The sequence below is a fragment of the Plecotus auritus genome (assembly GCF_963455305.1).
Source record: "Plecotus auritus genome assembly, chromosome: 8".
NCBI classification, from domain to species: Eukaryota; Metazoa; Chordata; class Mammalia; order Chiroptera; family Vespertilionidae; genus Plecotus; species Plecotus auritus.
In genome coordinates this window covers 72,195,285-72,218,122 of record NC_137782.1, presented here as the reverse complement: position 1 = coordinate 72,218,122, position 22,838 = coordinate 72,195,285, and the positions used below count along the sequence as shown (strand labels likewise).

Below are 22,838 nucleotides of genomic sequence, written 5' to 3'. Positions count from 1 at the left end.
CCTTGCCATGAAATGTGAGAAAGAGCGATCACACCCCTGAAACCTAGATCATAAAATCATGGTTTCAGATGTTAAGAAAGTCAAAGGACACATTATGCGGGGTCCCCAGTTTGACACTTCTTGTCTGACCTTAGTAGAGTTCATTAATCTTTTTGAACTTTAGTTTCCTCAAGTGCACAATGGCAAGAATAAGATAATACACGTGATGTGCTCTGAAGGTGCTTCACAACATAGTAAATGCTCAATAAATGCTTGATGTTATTGTTTTTTTATTTAAGTGTCAGGGAATAAAAGTTTAAATCCCTTTCCCTGGACTGGAATTGCTCTATATTTTATAGCATGCAGGAACTGTGTTTTTGCGCTTTTGTTCTTATTGAAATTGGCATAGCTAGAATAAAGCAGACACTTAACTATACTTGGGAACTTATAGTTCCCAAAGCTCTAGCATCAGTATTTTTTAGAAATTGGTCATTCTATAGCTCTTTACATAAAGGTTCATACATACTAGTACACAAAATAAGCAAACATGCTTTTTGTTTGTTTTTAATCTTTCTGTACAGTGATTTGTATTTATTTAAAAGACGTTACCTGGGTTAAAGGTATGAATAATATGTTTAGCGTCACCTATTAATCTCTAGCTGAATTAGGAATATATTTTTCACTAATGAGATTTGCATTCACTAATTTAAAATGTTAAATTTCAAGTATTAATGTGATGAGTATTCTGGGACCAATATTATAGTAAAAAAAAAGTCATTTTTTAAAATTTATCTTTATTTTTGAAAGTATTACAGATGTCCCCTTTGTCCCTCCCCCCACCTTTGGCCCCCTCTACCCTGCACCTGCCCCTCCCAGGCCTTCACCACACTATTACCTGTGTCCATTCGCTATGCATATCCTATCTAATAAAGAGGGAATATGCTAATTGACCATCACTCCATCACAAAGATGGCTGCCCCCACAGCTGAGGCCAAGTTCCCATAAGGAGCCTTAACGAGCAATCAGCAGGGACCTGAGGTTATGCCCTCCCCTGCCCCCGTGGGGCTTGACAGGGGATCTCAGGCCGAACCCCCTGCCCTGGCTTCAGGCTGGGGGAACTCAGGCCACACCCCCTGCCCCAGTGCCAGGCCAGGGGACCTGAGGCCACGCCCCCCGCCCCAGCATCGGCCCAGGGGACCTGAGGCTGCACACCCCTGCATGGATGGGTTTGACAGGGGACCTCAGGCCATGCCCCCCACCCAGTGGGGCTTGACGGGGGACCTCAAGGTGCACCCCCAGTGCTGGGTTGGGGGAACTCAGGCTGTGCCCCTGCCCAGCGGGGCTTGATGGGGACCTGAGGCTGCCCCCCCCCCCCCCCCCCGCCTGGCAGGGCTTGATGGGGGACCTCAGGCCATGCCCCCAACCCAGTGGGGCTTGACAGGGGATCTCAGGCCATGTCCCCCACCTGGCGGGGCTTGATGGAGGACCTCAAGGCATGCCCCGTGCCCCGGTCTGGGCTGGGGGACCTCAGGCCATGCCCCCCATCCTGGTGCCAGGCCAGGGACCTGAGGCTCCACCCCTTGCTTGGCAGGGCTTGACAAGGGTGGGACTGGCTGGGTCTGGATCTAGCCCAATTGGCGGGGGGAGGCCAGCAGGGTCTGGGTCTCACGCGATTTTGAGGTGCATGTGGGTGGGTGAGGACTTGACTCTGGGTCCCGTGGTGTGCCCCAGACTCTGACAGGAGGAAGGTTTTCATATACATTTTACTAATTTTCTTTCATCTCTGACACTTCTATTATAGAGAAAGGGCAAATAGCAATATTAAATTATTTCCTCTAATTAATCCCCTTTTAATGTGCACAAATTTCGTGCACCGGGTCACTATTATGCATATAAGATCCCAGGTTAATCTCCCCCCCCTCTCCACTGCCTCTACATTCCCACTCCAGCCTTTCCTCTGAAATATGTGATGCCGTTTCATTCATTCATTTTGTTTTCAGCTGTAGACTGTCAATGGAGATTTTTAAGGCGAGGAAGGTGAGGAGATATTAAACTTTGTACAAAATGCACTTTTCATATACTGCTATGAAAGAAGAACTTTTTGTTCTTTTTCAAAGATAAAATAGTGTTGTTTTTTTCTGTTTTTGCAATGAGGCCTATTTTTCCATGGAAAGTGTGAAATTGGTTTATTGTTATGTTGCCTTTTATATGTGGAAAGCTAAAGGGACCAAACTATGTGAGTGAAGATTTTTTTTTAATGTCTAGGCATTGTAGGAATATTTATCTGTTTTGAAAATAAATATTTTTTGTTCAGCAGGAAGCGCAGCTGACATTCTGAAAGGAATACAGGTTGTGAACCAGCCATTGCAAGCCTGAAAGAGCAGAGGACAAAAATGTAACATTTACGTCCCTACTGCATTTGTTTTAGAAACAACACCCAACTCCTGTGTTCTGACCTCCACTCTCATTTACCTCCTCTGAGAGAATGTAATAGTCTACCTGTGATATTAAATGTTTCACAATAACTCTCAAAAATTGCAAGACAGTAACAAGTGGAACAACAAAATCCAATGATGCTTATAATTGATTATTTAAGATATACCCTAAACATTTATAGCCAAATGAAACACACACACACACACACACACACACACACACACAAAAAAAAAAAAAAAAAAAAAAAAACATTTTCAAGGTCTCCCTGATGTCTTCTTGAAGAAATCAGTATCACTCGCCTCTCCTTCACCCCAACTTCCAATGTGGGTTTGATCACAAGGTCACCACAGAAGCAAGATCCATTGTGAGGACATGGACAGAATTCAGGTTATGGCTTTGCTCTCAAATGACATTCTCTGCCTCTTTTTACTAGTGTTGCCATCAGAAGTAGAAAATAAGAAGATACCAAAGGGTCAGGCCTGTGATTAGGCCAAAATATTAAAACACAATAAAACAGCATGAAGGTGGCTTAAAGCTTCTCCTTCCAGCCAGGGGATAGATACTCCATCCTTGCTGGTCAAATGTGGTCCATGAAAATATGGCAGCAAGAGCATCCCCTGAAAGCCAATGAGGGATGCAGATCTCAGGGCCCACCAGACTTCCAGCATCAGAATCTGCATTTTCAATGGATCATATAGTCATTAAAGTGTGAAAAGCTCATTGTTTGTGGCAATTGATATAGACAAAGGAAGAACTTATACCTTTTTTCTTAGAAAATTTGTGTTTTCACTAATTCTTTGATGTTTCTAAACTGCACTGCTTCACAGATCAACAAGGACTTAAAGACAAAAACACTAAGCCTCACTGTAAAACTCTATTTTCAACACATCAGAATAGAAGTTTGCTTTCTTTATAATCACAGCAATGCTTCTTTTCTCTATCATTAGAATGGCTTTGGCCAGTTTTTATTAGCTGAAGGAATATAATAGATTTCATGATGATTCTCCTCTAGCAAGCTAAAGTTCTAAGTTTCAAGCTTCATTTTGCTCCAACCAGCAGCCATTGACACAAACATGCCTAATAGTGAGGCAATTTTAAGAGCTCTTGATAGCAGAGAATCAGAAAATCCTGAGATATCTTCTTAAATCTAAATACAGTGTGGGGATACATGGCTTTTGTTTGGTTTTTAAAAGGACCGTGTCATAAATTGAGTAGAATGGGTCAACAAGACTCCCTGAAAACTAATTTAATCCCATTAGATTTTAAGATATTAAGATTGTGAAAAATCAGTGCTTTGAGAAGTAGGAACTTAAATGTTTCAAAAGTGGGAATAATAGTGAGTGTGAGAGAGAAAGGTCAAGGTCAAAAGGGAAGCTGATTTTGCAAATTGAGAAACAAAAGGGAGGAAGACAATATGTAAGAAAGGAATTTATGACAGAAAGAGAGAGAACAATGATGAAGAAATAAATACCAGAGGAAGACAGTTAAGATGTGGTGTGGCTGGGAACTGGAGCAGGAAAAAGATGGGAATGTAGAGAAAGGGAGGGTGAAGAACAAAGGAACAAGTCCATGATGCCTGTGAACCGGATGGCCACACGCCACCCTTCTCTCTAAAGCGATCCCTCCCATCCAGTCCTACCTGGCCGGAAGGACGGTGGTCACCACTTGAGAGCTTGAGGGTTGGGGGGAGTAAAGTTGGGGGAAACAGAGGGATCCTCATGGCAAGTTTCCGACAAGAATGAGGAGGAACCGTCCCCCTGTGTGGAAAAAAAGGGAGCCTGTCATTTTGGTGGCATTGAACTGGATTTTTAAGTCATTTGTTATTTCAAAGTATTTGTCTGGGAGCTTTCTTGGAGTGCCTTCTAGAATAGAGATTTAAAACCTCCAACTCCTTTATCTTGTCCAACACTTTCTGCCACAAATGCAACGGAACTGGCAATTGAATTCTCCTTGGTCCTTCCCTACACTCTGTAGGGATTAGATGTTAAAGATTGCAGCTATTGCTATTGAGAAATTCTCCACAAAATTCCACTACTGTCAAGAAACCTGGGAAGAGATTATAGTGAATTACTGACAGCAGTTGAACAATGCAGTCCAATGAGTTTGCGCTTAATGGCCATACTGTACTTTTTCCTCTTAAAGAGAGAGAACTTTTTTTTTATATACACAAAGTCAATTGTGTTAGTCCTCTACCTAAGTCATTCATTCAAAACTATGTATTAAGCACCAAATAAGTGACAGGCATTGTTCTCGGGTGCCTAGAACTCAAGAGCATCACTGAACAAAATAACAAAGCCTCTGTCTTTGTGGAGATTACATTTTAAAGGGGAGGGACCAATAATGAGTAATACACTTAAAGGGGAAGTGAATGACCTAACATGGTAATCAATGCTATGAAAAACAGAAAAGGGAAAGGAGATGCTAGGGATGGAAGAGTGGTAGAGGGTGGTTGCAAATTTAGGTAAAGTGGTCATTGACAGCCTCTTTGAGAAGTCAGATTTGAACAAAGACCTGAAAGGCAGGAAAGTTTGCCCAAAAAGATACATGGGAGATGAGCATTCTGGGCAGAGGAAACAGTCCACGCAAGAACAAGGAATGGCTTGCCTAGTTGGGGCCCAGCAAGGAGCCCGGGATGGCCGGAACAGAGGGTAGGTCAATAAGGAAATGAGAGGATGCAGCACAGTGGGATCCGGTTATACTGGACCTTGTAGACTTTTATTCTGAGATGATGGGAGCCATGCAAGGGCGTTGAACAGGGGAGCGAGGTGATTTATGTTCTAAAAGGATGACTCTGGCTACTATGTTGGGCCCAGAATATGAGTGGGGCATGTGGAAGCAAGAATACCAGTTAGGCAGCTATTTAGAAACCCAGGTGAGAGATGGCGGTGACTTTGGCTAGGGTGGGTGTGCTGCAGTTGACATGTTAACAATTATAAAGATGTGTTACCTGATTTATAATAATTTGCAAGTTTGGGGCTTTTTTGTTTCATTTAACAGAAAAAATTAATAATAAACTTAAGAATTGTGACAGCTCATTATCTATTTCCCTAAACCTAAGAATTGTTGTTGTTTTTTAAAATAATATGTAAGATGCAAAGAAAAAGAAAAGGGTGAAACACTGAAGCTAAAGCACAATATGTTTCCTATTCTTTATATGTCACTGGAAGCATAGACATGCTGCTGGCTGCCCTCATAGACATGAATTTGCATAACTAGCATAATTAGCTAGGGAAAAATCCATTTTGATGCCTACATGATTAAACATTCCAGTCTTTCCTGCAATTGTGTAAAGTTGATTGTGTATAAATGTGTGTGTGCACATGTGTATATGGTCACAGAGGGGTATATAGTGAAGAATTCATCCAAACCATCAGAAACATTATGAACTGTTTACTCTTCTATCACAGATCTTGATAAGAGTCTTTGAAATATGAAAATATTATTTGAGCCTTGGTTTCTGCTACAAATTCAAAGACCTTTTTTTGTTAAATTCAGACTATTCTCAGCCAATAATTATTAATAAATACAGATGTGCGTCAATTGATTTTTGTTGACAGAAAATGGATAGGTAGGACTCTAAGTGATAGATTTGTTACATTAATATATATATGTGTATATATATATATATATATATATATATATATATGTGTGTGTGTATATATATATATACATATATATATATATTTCAGAGAAGAAGGGAGAGGGAGAGAGCAATAGGAACATCAATGATGAGAGAGAATTATTGATCAGCTGCCTCCTGCACTTTCGTCCCCCATTTGGGATCAAGCTTGCAACCCAGGCATGTGCCCTGACCAGGAATTGAATGGTGACCTCCAGGGTCAGAGCTTAATGCTCAACCACTGAGCCATGCTGGCAGGGCACATTAATTTGGCCTTAGACATAATATATGGTAAACAGAGAATGTGACTCTTGCTCTTAGAAGCAGTCTGCCTGAATTGAAACTTTGACAGTTTTTATTTTTTCAGCCCAGCAGTCCTGCATTTGCCCTTTTACAATATCTTCTTTGATGTCCATATACTGCTTCATCAAATATTTCAAAGCACCTAACGTACTTCCTATTTGGGTATTCTACAGCTAAATATTTCTCTCAGTTTGAGTTTGGCCATCCTTCCCTAACAATGTTGAAAGCTATAGTAATTCTCTGCTTTGGAAGGTGTTTAGGTTATGTGTGTTGGACTATTTTCATTATCCTTGTCATACCAAAGCAGGGCTTTAAAAACAAACTGGAGATACACTGGGAATAAAACATCTAACTAGTATTGGCAAAATTCATATAAGTCATGCACAATGACAGGTAGAGGAGTAAAAGTAGAAGCAAGCCCAAAAGGTTTTTGGGGCCATTCATGGTTGTGCGTACTTTTTTGTTTGTTTTTGGTAGGTTGACAGATAAAGTCAATGGGATTAAAGTTTATCTCATCCTATTCCTGATCTTAAACTCAGTCCTTATGAGAAAGATCCTGAACCCCACCAATACACACACTCCTTAATCCTTTGATACTTGATGAATATTCTCTTTGGATCTCTTCCCCTCCATTCAATAGACCAATCACCAAACTTCCATACTTTCCATCCATAGGAAAAAAATAATAATGATAAGGGAAGTGAAAGAATGTTAATGGAGTAGAAAAAAAGGGGAAGAAATCAATGGCATTCATGGGAATCTCAGTTGTAATTGTGTTGAAATCTCAAACTCACTTTCCTTGCAGGTGTCAGAAAATAAAAACCCATGAATCTGTTTAGGGAATGCCAAGTAGGACTAAGGGGCAGCCACTTCTCAGCTCTAGAGATTTGTTTCCATGTTGGCTCAATCTAATCATACAATCTAATTTTCAAGAGATATAGTGTTTCTTTAAGTAAGAACATTTCCAATTTTTACATAATAGTGTGGTGGTTTTGTGACGTGCCAACTTGGCTAAGCTGAACAATATTTCCCAGAGTTCCCTTTCTGTATGTTTCCAGTTAGAATGGGCTATAAAAAAGACTCTTTCAAGAGTTGGAGTGCTGATGAGGGGATGGCATCCATTATTTAATACACAGGTATTATTGCTGATCTGTTGACTCATCCTTTTAGGGTGAAGCAGCAACTGGACCTGTTATATCTTCTGACTCCACTTCTGGGCCTGTGTGTGTGTGTGTGTGTGTGTGTGTGCGCACGCGCGTGTGTGTGTGTGTGTGCGTGTGTGTGTGTGTGTTCAGCTCTGTGACAAAGATTCCTAACTTCTGAAGATTATTCTAGTCACCAAGCTTACTCATGATTCTCCCTTCCAGACTGCCTGCATGCTGCCAGGATCAGCATTAGATAGGGAGATAGCCTTGTGGAGACTACAAAGCCAGCCCCAACAATTGCAGGAGCCAATTCCCTGTAACACAAACAATCTCTTACTGGTTCTGCTTCTATAGTGGAAGCTGACTAGAACAGATGTTTAATTCAAACATTTTAAAAACATGTGAAACATTTTTATTTCTGATAATGGCTGGTTGGGTTATTTGAACCATCCTTCCCACTGAAAACAACTAAAAAAGTTGGATTTGATATTAAAACTATCTTCTTTAAAAAACTTAAGACTCATAAAAATTTAAAGAATGATCAGGCCCAAACTGCAGGGACATCAAACCTAGATAGGTAATAAGCAAGAAAGCTGCTTTTGTTCTGAGGGGCTTTTGCTAATGCTGGACATTTTGAATTTATTTTTTGACAGACTTGTAAGGTGAGGTCAAAACCCAAAGCCCATGGCCTATCCAGAATGAGGAATCTCACAGAAAACATTCTCTATAATAAGTAAGGCATACAAATTGTAGATTTGAAAATAAACCAAATACTAGTAGAACAACTGGAAATAAAATAAAATACAAAAGCAAAAATTAAAAGCTCAGTGAATGAGTTAAATAGCAGTACCACAAAAAATTAATGAATTAGAAAAAGGGTAAAAAAAAAAAATTGTCCAAAGGGTAGCAGAAAGAGACAAGAAGATGGAAAATACTGAAAAGAATTAAGAGATAGAGAAGATGGAGTAAGAAGGTCATTTTATACATACATAACATGATGAAAGGAAATTTTTGGAAAATGTGGTGGAAGCCAATAGCTGAGAGTTTTTTTCTGAACTAATGAAAGTTAGCCATGCAGTCACCTCAAACACACACTTAGACACATTACAAGAAAACAATATAAAAATAAGAAAAAATCTTAACTGCAGGCAAAGGGCGGAAAATATATTATCATCAAAAGAACTACACTAGGATTAATAGTTAACTTCTCAACAAGAAGAGAAGTCAGAGGACAGTGAAATGTTATCTTCCATAATAAAAAATATAATTGCCAACCTAAAATTTTTATATCCAGTTAAAGTATCATTTAAGAATGAAGGTAAAATAAAGACATTTTCAGACAAAAATTATAACAAAAATCCCAAAGAGTTTACCACCAGTAGACTATATAAAAGGAACTGCTAAAGGATGTAGAAAAAAATGATCCCAAATGAATAGTCTGAGACACAAGAAGGAATGTGCACCCAAAAAGCTTGTGAATATGTATAAATCTAAATGAACACTGACTGTATAACACAAAATAGTAATGTCATATGGGTTTAGAAATATGTAGAATGAAAATCAATTTCAAGAATAAATGGAAAGGAGACAAATAGAGCTAAAACATTTCTAATATTCTAGTATTGCCCAGAAGGAAAGAAAACATGTCTAAGTTAATTTTCAAGAAAATAATGAACTACATATTTGTTAAAAGGCAATTATTCACCCGGACAGATATGAAAAGCAAATTTCTTACACAGAGAAAACAAAAATAAAGCACATGATGGGTCGACAAGGACTTGATAATGAGCAAAATGTAGTCATCAGCCAACCCATTTACACTTTGTGGTCTAGCTTCTATGAGACAGTCCATTGGGTGCTATCAGGGAGAATTTATATTTCCGCATCAAGTAACAAAAGATTAGAGGAGGGACAAATAAATCATGTAAGAAAGAAGCTTTTACTTAAATGCCCAAGTTAGTTTTTTTTCCCTGAAAACTGGGAAGGCAGGATTGAAATAGCTATATTTAGTGTTCTGTCTCAGAGCCCAAAGGTAGGTCTGACAAGAGTAACTTCACCCAGAGAGATTAGTCATGCACCCTGTTACAAAGATGTCAGAGGGGAAATGAGGGAAATCAGGCTATATTCCACTGGTGGATGGGGAAAAAAAAAAGAGCCAGCGTGATGAAATGTTCTTTGGCTATAAATGAAAATGCCTTAAAACTTCCTGGCATTCTCTCTTGCTAATGAGCTAAATTAAAACAGATAACTTGTGTTTTAAGAAGCATCAAAGACAAATTAAATGTCAGAGGAAAAGTAAATTACATATTTATCGACTGTTTTATGAGATTATGCAGACGGTTCATTAAAAAGTCCCCTCAAAAGATGATTCTTCTTGTAACCAGGGCCTGTAGCTGCAAAGCAATCAATTTATAACGGAATATTCACAGCAGATTCAGAGCAACTCCTGATTATCGATGTTTCACCATGTTAGGATAAATCTCTTTGAAATGTAAAGAAAAAAGGTAGAATGTCCTTTTTATAATGAATCAACTCTGAGTCTAGCACAACCACAAAAAGTGTGGTTTCTTTCTACTGGCATTTGGGTTCTTGAGTTGTTCCTACCACCTTCCATACACATAAACCCTTTACTACTGACTTTGGCAAACCTAGGTATGGAAATCCCAAGGAAACCCATTATGTCACTGAGTTGAAAGACTGTATCCATCTTTAGAACTCTGCAGCTATAGACTTCATAAAAAGATGCACCTTGAACAAAACTGAAAAGAGCATACACTCAGGGACTGAATCCAATATTTCACTGCTAGGGAACAGGCAGCTGAACATCTCTCCATAATTTAGAACTCTACTGAAAAATAGCTGAGTATTCTCTTTAAAGAGAATTTGTAACTTAATACATTTCAATGGAAATTATGGACAGGAATGCACAATGCAATTTTATGTCAAATTGGGGGCCAAAACATGTATCTCTTGTATATTTTACCTCTAGTGATCCTCACCTTCCATTTTCCACAATGTCCTCAAAATGTACATACAAAAGAAATAGACTTGTTGAGTCTCAGTTTTTAATGGGAAATAAAACATTATACATATGACAAAGTCCTGATGCATGTCACCAAACAGAACATTCTAGAATAAACTTTCACATTGTGGCTGGCCAAATTTGGTCTCCCACCAAATAGGGACCAGAAGAACAGAAGTTCTTGGTCTACATGGAAATGAAATGGTTTTGATTGAAGAGCACTGTTCTATTGCAGGATGATTAAAATGTTGGGAATTTGAGTTGATCTTTCCAGATCATAAGTGCATGGTTGAGTGAAATGTCAGAAAGTTACACTTTGAATTAATCTTCATATGGATCTTGCTCTAAATCAAGCCAAATTCCTTGCCACTTTAAAACTGTTATTTTTCTGCATTGGCTTTTCAAATTTCTCTTGTTAAACATTTTTTTTTATTTTTAAAGGAGTGGTTTGGTTACCAAAGACTTGGAAATTTACACAGCTTGTGATTGGGGTCCAGGAAAGCTCAGAAAGTAATAGGAAAAATTAGGAATGTAAAAAGAACTTCTTCCCTGTTCAGATGGAAGTTAGGAACACAGAACACATTATTCCATTAGTTTAAAAAGTGGATGAAGAAGAAGTAAGTTCATAATATTTGATAATATGGTGAAAGAAACTGACAAATGGGAAGAAATATGATGCCATGTAGCAAAATATTAGCCATTATTGTTTTCTAGTTAGGAAATTGCTTATGCTATCTGTAAAATATTTGAAGGAAGAACTCTATTCCCCTCAGCAACCTCTGGCAAAATTCAGCATGCTTTCCTCTTAATAAAAAGGTTGCAATTACCTTTAATATTACCTACTATAGTATCAACTCATTTTCCTTGCACAACATTGAGTGATGGAACTATTCATAAATTTCAAGATGTCAGAAAACCACTCGGCCTTCACATTTTCTTGACTGAATGGAACTGACTCAGTTGTAGATACAGTTTGTCAGGTTCGTTTTCTTGAGTTGCTCCTTTTTCTTTTGTTTCCCCTTTTGTTGATTTCCCTCATATCTATGTCAAGCTTTGTCAAGCCAATACTGAACATGAAGAAGGATTATCTCAAAGTCAGTGCTATTCTATTTCTGGTCAACACCCAACAGTTATAAGAGTGTGGCTGGCTGCTATGCTAGCCTGGTCTTACATTTGCTGTCCTGTGCTTTGATCTTTCTGTACATGACCTACACTTGACCTTATTGTTTTACTCCAGTATTAATTATTGCTCCTTCTTGTCACGGTCATTTTCCTTTATTAGCTTATTGTATCCTACAATATTAATAATCATCATTCTTATTTTATTATCAAAGTCATGGTTCCAAAGCACAACATTTTTAAGCCCTGAAGAGCACCTCTCAATAAATGCTTTAGTTTGACATGGAACCAACAACCGTCAAGGGCAACTTCAAACCTAGACACAGTAAGATGGTTATAAGAACAACCTCCTGGATGGAAAGCAAAGAGGAATCATATTGGTCGCTATTTACAGTAAAAAGAAAAAAAAAGGCAATAGAACTACTAAAAATTCATAGAAATACTTCAGATCTCTTTCCAAGGGGCCAAAAAAGAAATTTAAAAATTGCTATAAATATGGTATAGTATACATTTTATCTCTGAGTAAAGTTGTTGACATGTTTGGACCAAAACCAAAACAAACCAAAATAAAACTTTGTGGGAATAACAATATTTTCAAAGAGAGATTTTTTTAGAAATGTGAAAACTGGCTAATGAGGTAGCAACCATAAGTGAAGGGTATTATGTCAGTGTACAAAGTAATGACAAATATGAATTCAGACAGCATGGATTGAAAATGCATGTATTTGAATATATCACCTGGAATTGATCATTGTGAAGGTGTTTCTTAATTTTCTGTTGAACCTGGATCTTTTGCTCCAAATATTTGAGCATTTTTTAAGATCAATCCTAATTAAAAAGCATAGTGATTTCTAAAATTTATTCTACTTTACTAATGCATAATAAATGTGAAAGGGTGGTTAAGAATATTTAAATTGTTGATTAATAAAAAAGCATAAAACTTAGCAGCATATCTCAGTAATTATTAATTCTTGGATTTTCATTACTGCTTGAGAATCTATATTGCCCAACCCAAAACTTTAGGAGTCACACATATTAAATCAATGTCATAGGTAATAAAAATAAAGAGAGGAGCAGAAATAAGCACAAAAGTTATTTAGAATCAACCACAAAAAATCTATAAGAAGTAAGTCAGTGAATGGACTATATAATGAAACAAAACTAACACTTTTCAGCTTTGCAGGTTTAAAAAGTACTTTTATGAAATACCAGTACCTTTTAGAGTAAATATTTTAAGCTGTAGATTGAAGAACAGAATAACTGAAAAGCACATTTTCACAGAGAAAAATATTATTTGATGAATCAAAACAGATGAATTTTCTAAATCTAAGATACTTTTTCCCTAAAATATTTGATTTATAAATATTCAGTTTGCTTTAAGTTAATATTCATGAAACATTGGTTTTGACCAAATAATAAGCACAGATAATTTTAAAGTCGAGGACCAATAAACTGTTATTATAGGGAAAAAGAAGATTTATATTTTTCTTGTTTATGAGAATATTTTGTTAGATGAAAACCAGGACGCTATTGGTACAGGAACCCTCTGCTGGACAGAGTCTGCCATTACAATATCAGTTATTTAAAGCTGAAGAGACTTACTAGCTAATTCATTTCTCTTAATTCTATCTTGGCAGAGGAGAGGGCCAGGGTCCTTTAAAATACTTATGTCTCAACCACACTCCAGACCAATTAAAAGCCAATCTCCAGAGCTGGATTCCTTGCATTTGCAGTTTTTAAACCTCACAAGGTGATGATAAAGACTTATTGAATACTACTATAAAGATTTTTTACCATCATTAAAAAAGATACATACATTTCCCATGCAAGATGTGACCTGAGATTGTGTGCGATACATGACTGAGGGAGGTCTTATTCTAATGGAATGGAGAGAGAATGAAATTACTGAGTGATGATGCTATTCAGTTCAGTTTACCTTGGGCTTTTCGTCCAGGATCTGCTGACGTATCTCCTTGTGTTTCTCTACGAGTTTTTCTTGCCGTTTACTTTGTGCCTCTTCTAACTGTAAGAAAGTTACAAAGAAAGTCATTCTCACCTAAAAGTTCAAGTGAATGTTTTCAGAAAAATATTAAAAATTAAATACTTCATTCCCTGGTCAAGAACTGCCCTTACAGGTGTAGAAGACTGTTGGTAAGCATTGAAGGTACACAGGAATGAAGGTGGAGTGATCAACAGTTATACTATCCTTAAATTTTTCTTAATATTTGAAAATTTCCATAGTAACACTTTTTTAAAATTTGAAAAAAAATATAATGGCCTCTGGAGCTTGTCATTGTCTCTACCACTGGTGACAACTAAGGATTCTTTGGGGGAATCTCCCATTTACATCATGTTTCTGGGCTCCTGACTTGGAAGTGATTCTTCACATCTGACTTTGCATGAGCCTTTTTGTACACAGGTTTGCAATTAAACTTGCAGGAACATTGACTAGGAAGCCTGTGCTGTGAAGAGTGATAAATAGATGCAACAAGGCATGTTGTTTCCCTATGGAGGCTCACATTGTGCTTGTCAAATATTCACACATAGTTTGCAAAGGAGAGAGGCATTAGCCCCGTTAAAAAGAAACAATGGGCTCAAACTGGAGTCACTTTTGCAACGCCCCACCAAGAATGAATACTAACCTAACTGCAGTTTCAGCCTCTCCCAGTCTGTCTGGAATTTCAACCTTAGCGATGTCATCTGCCTGATAAAGCCCCCTGCTTTCCCCTGAGCAAAGGTGACCTTGCCTGTAATAACTTTCTTGTCCCACCATCTCTCCGCCTATAAAACTTCTTCTTTGTACAGCTGCTCAGAGGAACTCTGTTTACTAACTGGGATGCTGCCTGGTTCACGAACTGCTAGAACCAATTAGACCTTTAAATCTACGCGCGATTGACCTTTTGTTCTTTAACAACCAACATACCCTCTTGATGTACTGCACCACCTCCTGGATGTATGACCGGATCATCTCTGTCTTTTCCCTAAAAGAAAAGGACAAAAAATAATTATATGAATACATCCAGCATCAGAAAACATGAGAGACTTGGACTCCTTCATGAAAATTTATAGAACTCTCAACATTCTTATTACTGCTTCCAGGAAGGTACAATGCACTAATCTGGACAAAGGTCAGGTCCCCCCAAGGGCAGACTTTGTTTTCACTAAATGCTGGGAAGACTGCCTGAGATTATTAGAAGTGAGTATTCAACCTTTTTCTAAGGGACACCCTTTACTCAGCCTTTATCTTCAAGGTCCTTTTCTGAACTGCTCTTTGAGTTTCCGGTTGAAAACCTTACAGAGAAGATCTTTTGAAAGGTTAATTAGAGGAGAAATTTCACAGATGGGTTTTCATGGTTAAGAATAAAATAATCCCCAGGTAAAAGGTGGGGAAGAAGGGTTCTTTCTCCTTACTCTTCCATCTGGCTTTTGTCTTTGGATTTAGCTTCTGTTATCTTCTCCTGTCTCTTTTTATCCATTTTCTTCTTTAATTCCTTCTTCTCTCTGAAGTCAAAATGGAAGTAAAAGGGAAAAAAGGCAAATGAAATGGCAGTTTGTATTGAATACATTTATATACACAAGTCCATTGTAATGAGGATGGAGGCTTACTTCTCACAGATTTCTTTGAGCTTCTTTAACTGATTGTTCTGACATTCTTCAGCAACATCCGTCAATTTTTGGATAAGCTGGGGGGAAAAAATGCCAGTTTGCTATTTTATGTGATCATAAACAAAGCACCCTCTCCCTCAAACAGTAGTATCTGTAGTTAAAATATATCTCATTGATATTTAACAATAGTTAGAATTATCAAACATCTATGATAGGTAATGAAGACATAATTTAAAACCATCATATTATCTTGGTTTGAATACAACATTCTTCTTCTTCTTCTTCTTCTTCTTCTTCTTCTTCTTCTTCTTCTTCTTCTTCTTCTTCTTCTCTCTCTTTCTCTCTCTCTCTCTCTCTCTCTCTCTCTCTATATATATATATATATATATATATATATATATATATGTATGTATGCATATATTGATTTCAGAGAGGAAGGGGGAGGGAGAGAGTGATAGAAACATCAATGATGAAAGAGAATCATTGATCAGCTGTCTCCTGCAGAACCCCCACTGGGGATCAAGCCCACAACCCCGGCATGTACCTTGACCAGGAATCGAAATGTGACCTCCTGGTTCATAGGTTGATGCTCAACCACTGAGCCATGCCGGCCGGGCTTCTTATCTCTTTTTAATTAAACAGGACTCCTTAGGTTACTGTAGCTTGACCCAGTGCAAAGACAACAAACAGTGAGGACCCATATTCCAATCCCCACTTTATGTGTGACGTATTAAAAGGACGATTTGGCCAAGAAAACCTGTTTTCTTCATTGTGAATGAAGTTATGAAAGCTTTTTTCTTTTGGAGGTACTGTGAAGCTTAAAATAAAATGAATATGTTACAAATGTGAGTTATAATTAACTGTGAATTATGATTCTAGGTTTCCAGGTATTATTCATTGTTTAATTGCTTCATGGATGATAATATGAGCTACCCATCTTAGAAATCGATGGTTTTTTCCTTGTGTGGGTGACTTCCAAAGAACATAATAAATTCTCTTTTGTGCTATCATGGAATTTTTAATATATTACCACAAAAGTAATTATTGTATTGCCTTGAATGTGTTTTTCTTATCAAACCAAGCTTGGAGAGAACAGCAACTGTGTTTTCATATCCTCAGCCCTCTGCACAATTCTTAGCATTCAGTATCGGGCCAAAAACAGCTCTCCGACATCCTCCGAGGGGTCCCGGATTGCAGGAGGGTGCAGGCCAGGCTGAGGGACCCCACCTGTGCACGATCAGGGCAGGGGAGGGAACGAAGGAGGGCTCCAGGGCATGTCTGGCCCACCTTGCTCAGTCCTGATTGGCCAGACCCCAGCAGCAACCTAACCTACCAGTCGGAGTGTCTGCCCCCTGGTGATCATAGCAACTGGTCGACAGGTCTACTGACTGACCCCTGGTGGTCAGTGCATGTCATTGTGAGCAATTAAGCAGCCTTAGCATATCATTAGCATATTATGCTTTGATTGGTTGAACGGACTACCAGAGGACTGGACACTTAGCATATTAGGCTTTTATTATATAGGATGAATACCATAAACAACCTTCTGCCATTGCTCAGGCACAGTAGCAACTGCACCCAACCCTTCTTACTGGACACCAAATAGAGGCTTCCTGCAAAAGGTCCCACAGCTGTTCCCTAGAGCTGGAGTTCTCGGAGGCAGCAGGGTGAGCTGATCAGTTTTATATAAGCTGCAGCTACAACAGTGACAAGGCAATATAATCATAATGCCAGTTCACTTTCATTGATAATGTATACATTCTGGGAACAGTTTGAAGAGTTTTAAATGCAGTAACGTATTCAATTCTAAGAGTTGACCTATTGGCAAGAAATTGGTGCTGTTATCTTCCTTTTAAATATGAAAACATGGACCCCAGGTGCTCAAGTGTCTGGTTTAGGGCCAAAGAGGTAGTAAGCCATGGAGCTGGGTACAAACCCAGACAATCAGGCTATAGTCTTCACCACTTTCCCACACCACCTTTTCATTCTGACTATAGAAATTGTTTTAAATGACACCTTCTTATCTAAGAGAATACAAGAAGTCAAGGGAGAAAGTCTCTTATAGGATTACAATAAAAATATTTCTTAACTTAACATGAAACACCCATCTGTGAAGTGGATTAAGTCTGAACAAATACTCACTGGGGTTTGGGCCAGCGGAAAACCTATTTGATCATCCAGAAGACACTGCCGGATCATGACTGTCACGATTAAAGACACAATGAAATATTGCAGTGCTGTGGTGTCATTTATCCAGTTGTCTAGATATCAAATTGGTGTGCAAAGACTCTGGAAACTTCCTTGAGGATTCCTGTGATGCTGCTTTTCTAGCTGAGGGTGAATACTCAGCACATCTCCTTTCCCAAGGACCTTTCTTGTCTCCCATTCTCCCCAAGAAGTTACAGAGCATCATCCAGGGATCCTCAACCATGGCTGCAACTCAGAAAATTTGAGCAACTTCTTAAAAATACAGATTCCAGAGCCTGTCCCTAGGCTTTTGGACTCCAAATGTCTTGGGGGAGGAATAAATGTTTTCAAAATGTCCTCTGATGATTTGGACACTTTGCCAGATCTGGGGGGGTTGGGTGGCCTTATCCACATTCTACAGACTGTTGCATAGCTCCCAGCAATACTTTTGAGTTCTGTGGTTTCCAGCTTCTGTTCCCATGTTGCCCTCTCTATCATTCATTGGACTCCAATGTATTCTATTTTGTTGATTCTGCCAGTGCCTGCTCACATTCCCTTCCACCTCTTGCCACAACAACATCGGTGACCAGTCAACACAACCACTGAGCTTGAGATCTCACAGCCCTCTGCCCACTCAGTTCAGCCTTTTGTTTTGGTTTTAGCCCCCACACAACTGCCAGCACCACACCCCCTCAAGGCTCCACAGCAGTTCTCCGTCTTGGGTATCACCTGGCCTTCCTCTTTGCCCCTCCCTCAGATGATCACACTGCTCTTTGCTCTTCTCAGAACTAGTTCCCACTTCTCTTGCTCCCAAAACACATATCTTTGTCTAAACTATTCAATTTAGCCACAATCTAACATTTACCAAGTGCTTACTAAACCCCAGGCACCATCCTAGAAAGTGTGAGGCAATGTCCTGGCTTTCTAGGTCTTGCTACTCAAACTGTGGTCCATGGACCAGCAGCACTGGAGTTGCCAATGGTCACATTAGGAATACAAATTCTCGGGCCCCACCTCAGCTCAACTTGAAATTAAAATCTGTATTTTAACAAGATTCCCAGGAGATACTTGTGCAAGTTACATGTTGAGAAATACTGTCTAGATTATTGAGGACAATGGAGACGATTTAGAAGAAGCCCTCTGTTATGGACTGAATGCTGGTGTCCCCCACTCTCACTTTCATACTGAAATCCTAACCTCTAATGTAATGGTATTAGGAGATGGGGACTTTGGGTGGTAATTAGGTCGTGAAGGTGGAGCCCTCATGAATGGGATTAGCACTCTTATAAAAGAGACCCTAGAGAGCTCCCTAGCCCCTTCAGCCATGTGAGCACACTGTGAGGAGACAGCCATCTATGAACCAGGAAGTGGCTCTCAGGAGACACCAAATGTTCAGGTGCCTTAATCTTGGACTTTCAGCCTTCAGAACTGTGAGGAATAATTCTTTGTTGTTTAAGCCACTCAGTCTATGGTGATTTAACAGCCCAAACTAAGACACCCTTCTTTAGTTCCCTCATCTCTGCCTCAAAAGATCTTTGGAACTTAACTTTCATTCTCTTCATTGCCCCAAACTGAGCTTCCTCACTTGTGACACAGAGATAATGTTTCCCTCCTGGGGTCACTGTGAAAGCTGAGAGGGAAAACACACGTGCAAGCCCAATAGACTACACGTCGGTTCTTAACTTGGTTTCCTTACCCTTCCTTCCAAGAGAAAGATTCTTGCCTGTATTTTCCATCCTGTCTTTTCCCACCTGTGGCAAGACCTAATCTGCCATTTCATTTTCTCCTCTCAACCTTTCTTCTGCACCAGACACATTCCCTTTGCATTAAAACACATTATTTTTTCCTCATCCTCCCAGAACCCTGAAATTTTGTTCCACATCTGAACTTCCTTTCATTTCTATCCCTAAAACAGTAGAGTAATTGCTGCTTCCAAAGCTTCAATGCTCCACCCCATGCTCTTCAATCCCACCATCTCACTCCAGCCTCTAGAACTCACCTGGTTCTGCTTGAAGATTACAAAAACTTTTCCATTACTAACTTATTGGCCCTTTCTTGGGACTTAGTCTAACATGAGTTTCTGTCAATTGCAACCAAGAGAACTCTGACCAAAAAAAAACAACAACAAAAAACAAACAAACAAACAAACAAACAAAAAACAGAAATAAAAATTTCACTACTTAACCCCCAAGTAAGGTGGAGGAACCTCTGAGTTTTGTACTCAGAGTTTCTATTGCATGAAATGTGAAAATATGATGCAGAAGAGTAATTTTTCATATAATAACTAAAATGCCTTTTAACTAAATTAGGAGTACTCTCACTTTTGCTGTATTTATTAACAGACAGGCTCTAGTCAAAGAATCTGTCAATCATGTGTTAGCCAAAAAACTCACTGAAGATAGAAAAGAGGAAAAATTAGTTTAAAATTCCTAGGAAAACAAGAGGGTACATGGTAAACTGAAATGCAGCAAACAACATCTAATTTTAACTTGTAATACAATTTTTTCCTGGCCCAAAGAAGTAGACACATTTCAGTAATTTTGCTTGTTTATTTACCACTCATAACAACTCTCCTAGTTAAATGTTCCAAACCTTTTAAGGAATGAAAAAGAAAATCCGCAGGGGAATATAATTTTATGTTTGTTTTCCAATCCATGCTGAATTTCACTTGGTTTGGTTATTGAGAGAATGGTTTTGACGGAGGAAAAGTAATTTCTTGACTCTAGCTCAAAAGGGATAGAAGAAATGTGGACAGAAACTGGAATCTTTGAAGTCTCTTCTAAGAAGGATAATTTTGGAAAATGGGCAAAAAGTCAAGTATTGAATGTCCACACTTCAGACACAACTCAATCTTCCTTCCTGTTCTGCTACTCTCTAGAGAAGCTGTCTCCTTTTTTTCCTGGTCAAAGCACCCATTATGAATTTTCACTATAAATTATTTGTTTTTCTTCTACAAAGAATTTACAGTTCTAAACTAAGTAATGATTTATAAATTAATGCATTACTGACAATTTAAAAACAAAGTGGATGTTTATACTGGGGTGTATCTGGCCATTCAAATTGAGAAATATCCATTCATTTATCAACCAGTGTTTACTGAGCACCTAGGCAGTACTAGACACTGGGCTAGGTTGGATGGTCCAGCTTTGAACCCACAGACAGGCCCTGTCCATGTGGAGCTGTCATTCTCTCTTTTCTTTTCAGGAGGAAGAGAAATTCTTAGATCAAAAGGGCAATTATCTTGATCATTCTCTGAGATATTCTTTCATACTTAATGAATTTTTTTTATTTCTATAGCTAAACAAAATTTATAGCTTCTTATTTAAACCTAAATGTTTCAAAGATCCTTGAATTTTCTTATTCTTGCTGTGCAAAGAAATAAAGTGAAAATCTGACTAAGATTCCTAGTCAATGTCAATAAATTGGCTCAGTGAATGTATAACATTTAAAATTATTTTTCACATTTAAATTTTGCCGAGGTAAATGTCAAATTTTTTAGTTTTCTGGGAAATATAAATGGATCAATGTAACATACTCCACTGAATGATATTTTTGGTATTCTTTTACGAAGCTATCAACTGGAAATACCTTCAAATGTTTTTTAAAAATCAAGAAATTTGATAAAAAGCGTCTGGTTGTTTCATCTCATTTTATCAGCCTATAAGGGGTGGGCAAACTTTTTGACTCGAGGGCCACAATGGGTTCTTAAACTGGACCAGAGGGCCAGAACAAAAGCATGGATGGAGTGTTTGTGTGAACTAATATAAATTCAAAGTAAAGGAGCGGAGGGGAGAGCAAGAGAACCGGATAGAACAGATGGATCTGGCCTGCGGGCCGTAGTTTGCCCAAGGCTGGCCTAGATGATGCTTGGGTTTTGCCATCTGAACTCTCTGAATTTCCTCATCAGTAAAATATGACATCTAAATTATCACTAAAATTCCTTTAATAAGTTGTAAAATTATATTATTCTGTTGCTACAAATGTTTTTAGAATTCAATAATGGTTTAAGATATCCTGAAAATGATTAAAAAAAAATAAGTATTTATGGCCATAAGATATTTACTTTATTGATAAAGGCAACTTTTATGATAAAATAACTTTTAATAAAAATAATTCTTACATAGTTTTAAGTAAAAATTTAGAATAGAGCAAAGCTTTATCCCTTTATAAATCTGAACTAGAGGCCCGGTGCACGAAATTCGTGCACAGGGGGTGGTGTGTCCCTCAGCCCAGCCTGCACCCTCTATAATCTGGGACCCATCAAGGGATGTTCGACTGCCTGTTTAGATCGGGCCTAAACGGGCAGTCAGACATCCCTCTCACAATCCAGGACTGCTGGTTCCCAACCACTCGCCTGCCTGCCTGCCTGCCTGATTGTCTGTAACTGCTTCTGCCTGCCAGCCTGATCACCCCCTAACTACTCCCCTGCCAGCCTGATTGACACCTAACTGCTCCCCTGCCAGCCTGATTGGCCCCAACTGCCCTCCCCTGCCGGCCTAGTCACCCCTAGCTGTCCTCCCCTACAGGCCTGGTCACCCCTAACTGCCCTCCCTTGCCAGCCTGGTTGCCCCTAACTGCCCTCCCCTGCAGGCCTGGTCCCCCCTAACTGCTCTCCCCTGTTGGCCTGGTCTCCCCCAATGCCCTCCCCTGCAAGTCTGGTCTCCCCCAACTGCCCTGCCCTGCCAGCCCGGTTGCCCCAACTGCCCTCCCCTGCAGGCCCGGTCGCCCCCATCTGCCCTTCCCTGCAGGCCTGGGACCCCCCCAACTGCCCTCCCCTGCAGGCCTGATCGCCCCCAAATGCCCTCCCCTGCTGGCCCAGTCAATCCTACCTGCCCTCCCTTGAAGGCCTGGTCCCTACCAACTGCCCTCCCCTGCCAGCCATCTTGTGGTGGCCATCTTGTGTCCACATGGGGGAAGCCATCTTTGACCATATGGGGGTGGCCATTTTGTGTGTTGGAGTGACAGTCAATTTGTATATTACTCTTTTATTAGATAGGATACTAATGAAGATACTTGCAAGAGTTATTGAAAAGTTGGTGTGTTGTTACAGATGGTGCAATTATGGATTTTTAAAAATATTTTTATTGATTTTTTGAGAGAGACAAAGGGAAAGGGAGTAAGAGAGAAACATTGATGTGAGAACAAAATATCCATCGGCTGCCTTCTGCACCCCCCCTACCGGGAATCGAGCCTGCAACCCAGGCATGTACCCTGACCAGGAATAGAACTGGCAACCTCTCTGTGCATGGGCCAATGCCCAAACAACTGAGCCACATTAGCTAGGGCACAATTATAGATTTCTTGATTAAAATAAAAGAAAATGAGAAAATGTTTGCATCTGATCAAGCCCCATGAGATTGTAATATCTCATTAAATCAATGGAAGAAAACCGGAGCCACTAAAATTTTAGGATAAGCCTTCA

General features: G+C 39.1%; 1 protein-coding gene across 2 annotated transcripts in view; it reads right to left on the bottom strand.

Moving 5' to 3' along the window:
* PLCB1 (phospholipase C beta 1) overlaps nt 1–22,838 on the bottom strand; it is a 660,162-nt gene that overhangs the window by 67,140 nt on the left and 570,184 nt on the right. Inside the window, exons 28-32 of one of the 2 annotated variants that reach the window (XM_080685590.1) lie at nt 15,230–15,306; nt 15,035–15,124; nt 14,547–14,604; nt 13,560–13,646; nt 4,055–4,172 (exon numbers count right to left, since the gene is read on the bottom strand). In XM_080685590.1, the coding sequence (XP_080541716.1) occupies nt 4,074–4,172; nt 13,560–13,646; nt 14,547–14,604; nt 15,035–15,124; nt 15,230–15,306 (411 nt within the window). In that variant the 3' untranslated portion in view covers nt 4,055–4,073. The remainder of the gene's footprint in view (nt 1–4,054; nt 4,173–13,559; nt 13,647–14,546; nt 14,605–15,034; nt 15,125–15,229; nt 15,307–22,838) is intronic. The other variant, XM_080685589.1, reaches the window with a different exon arrangement.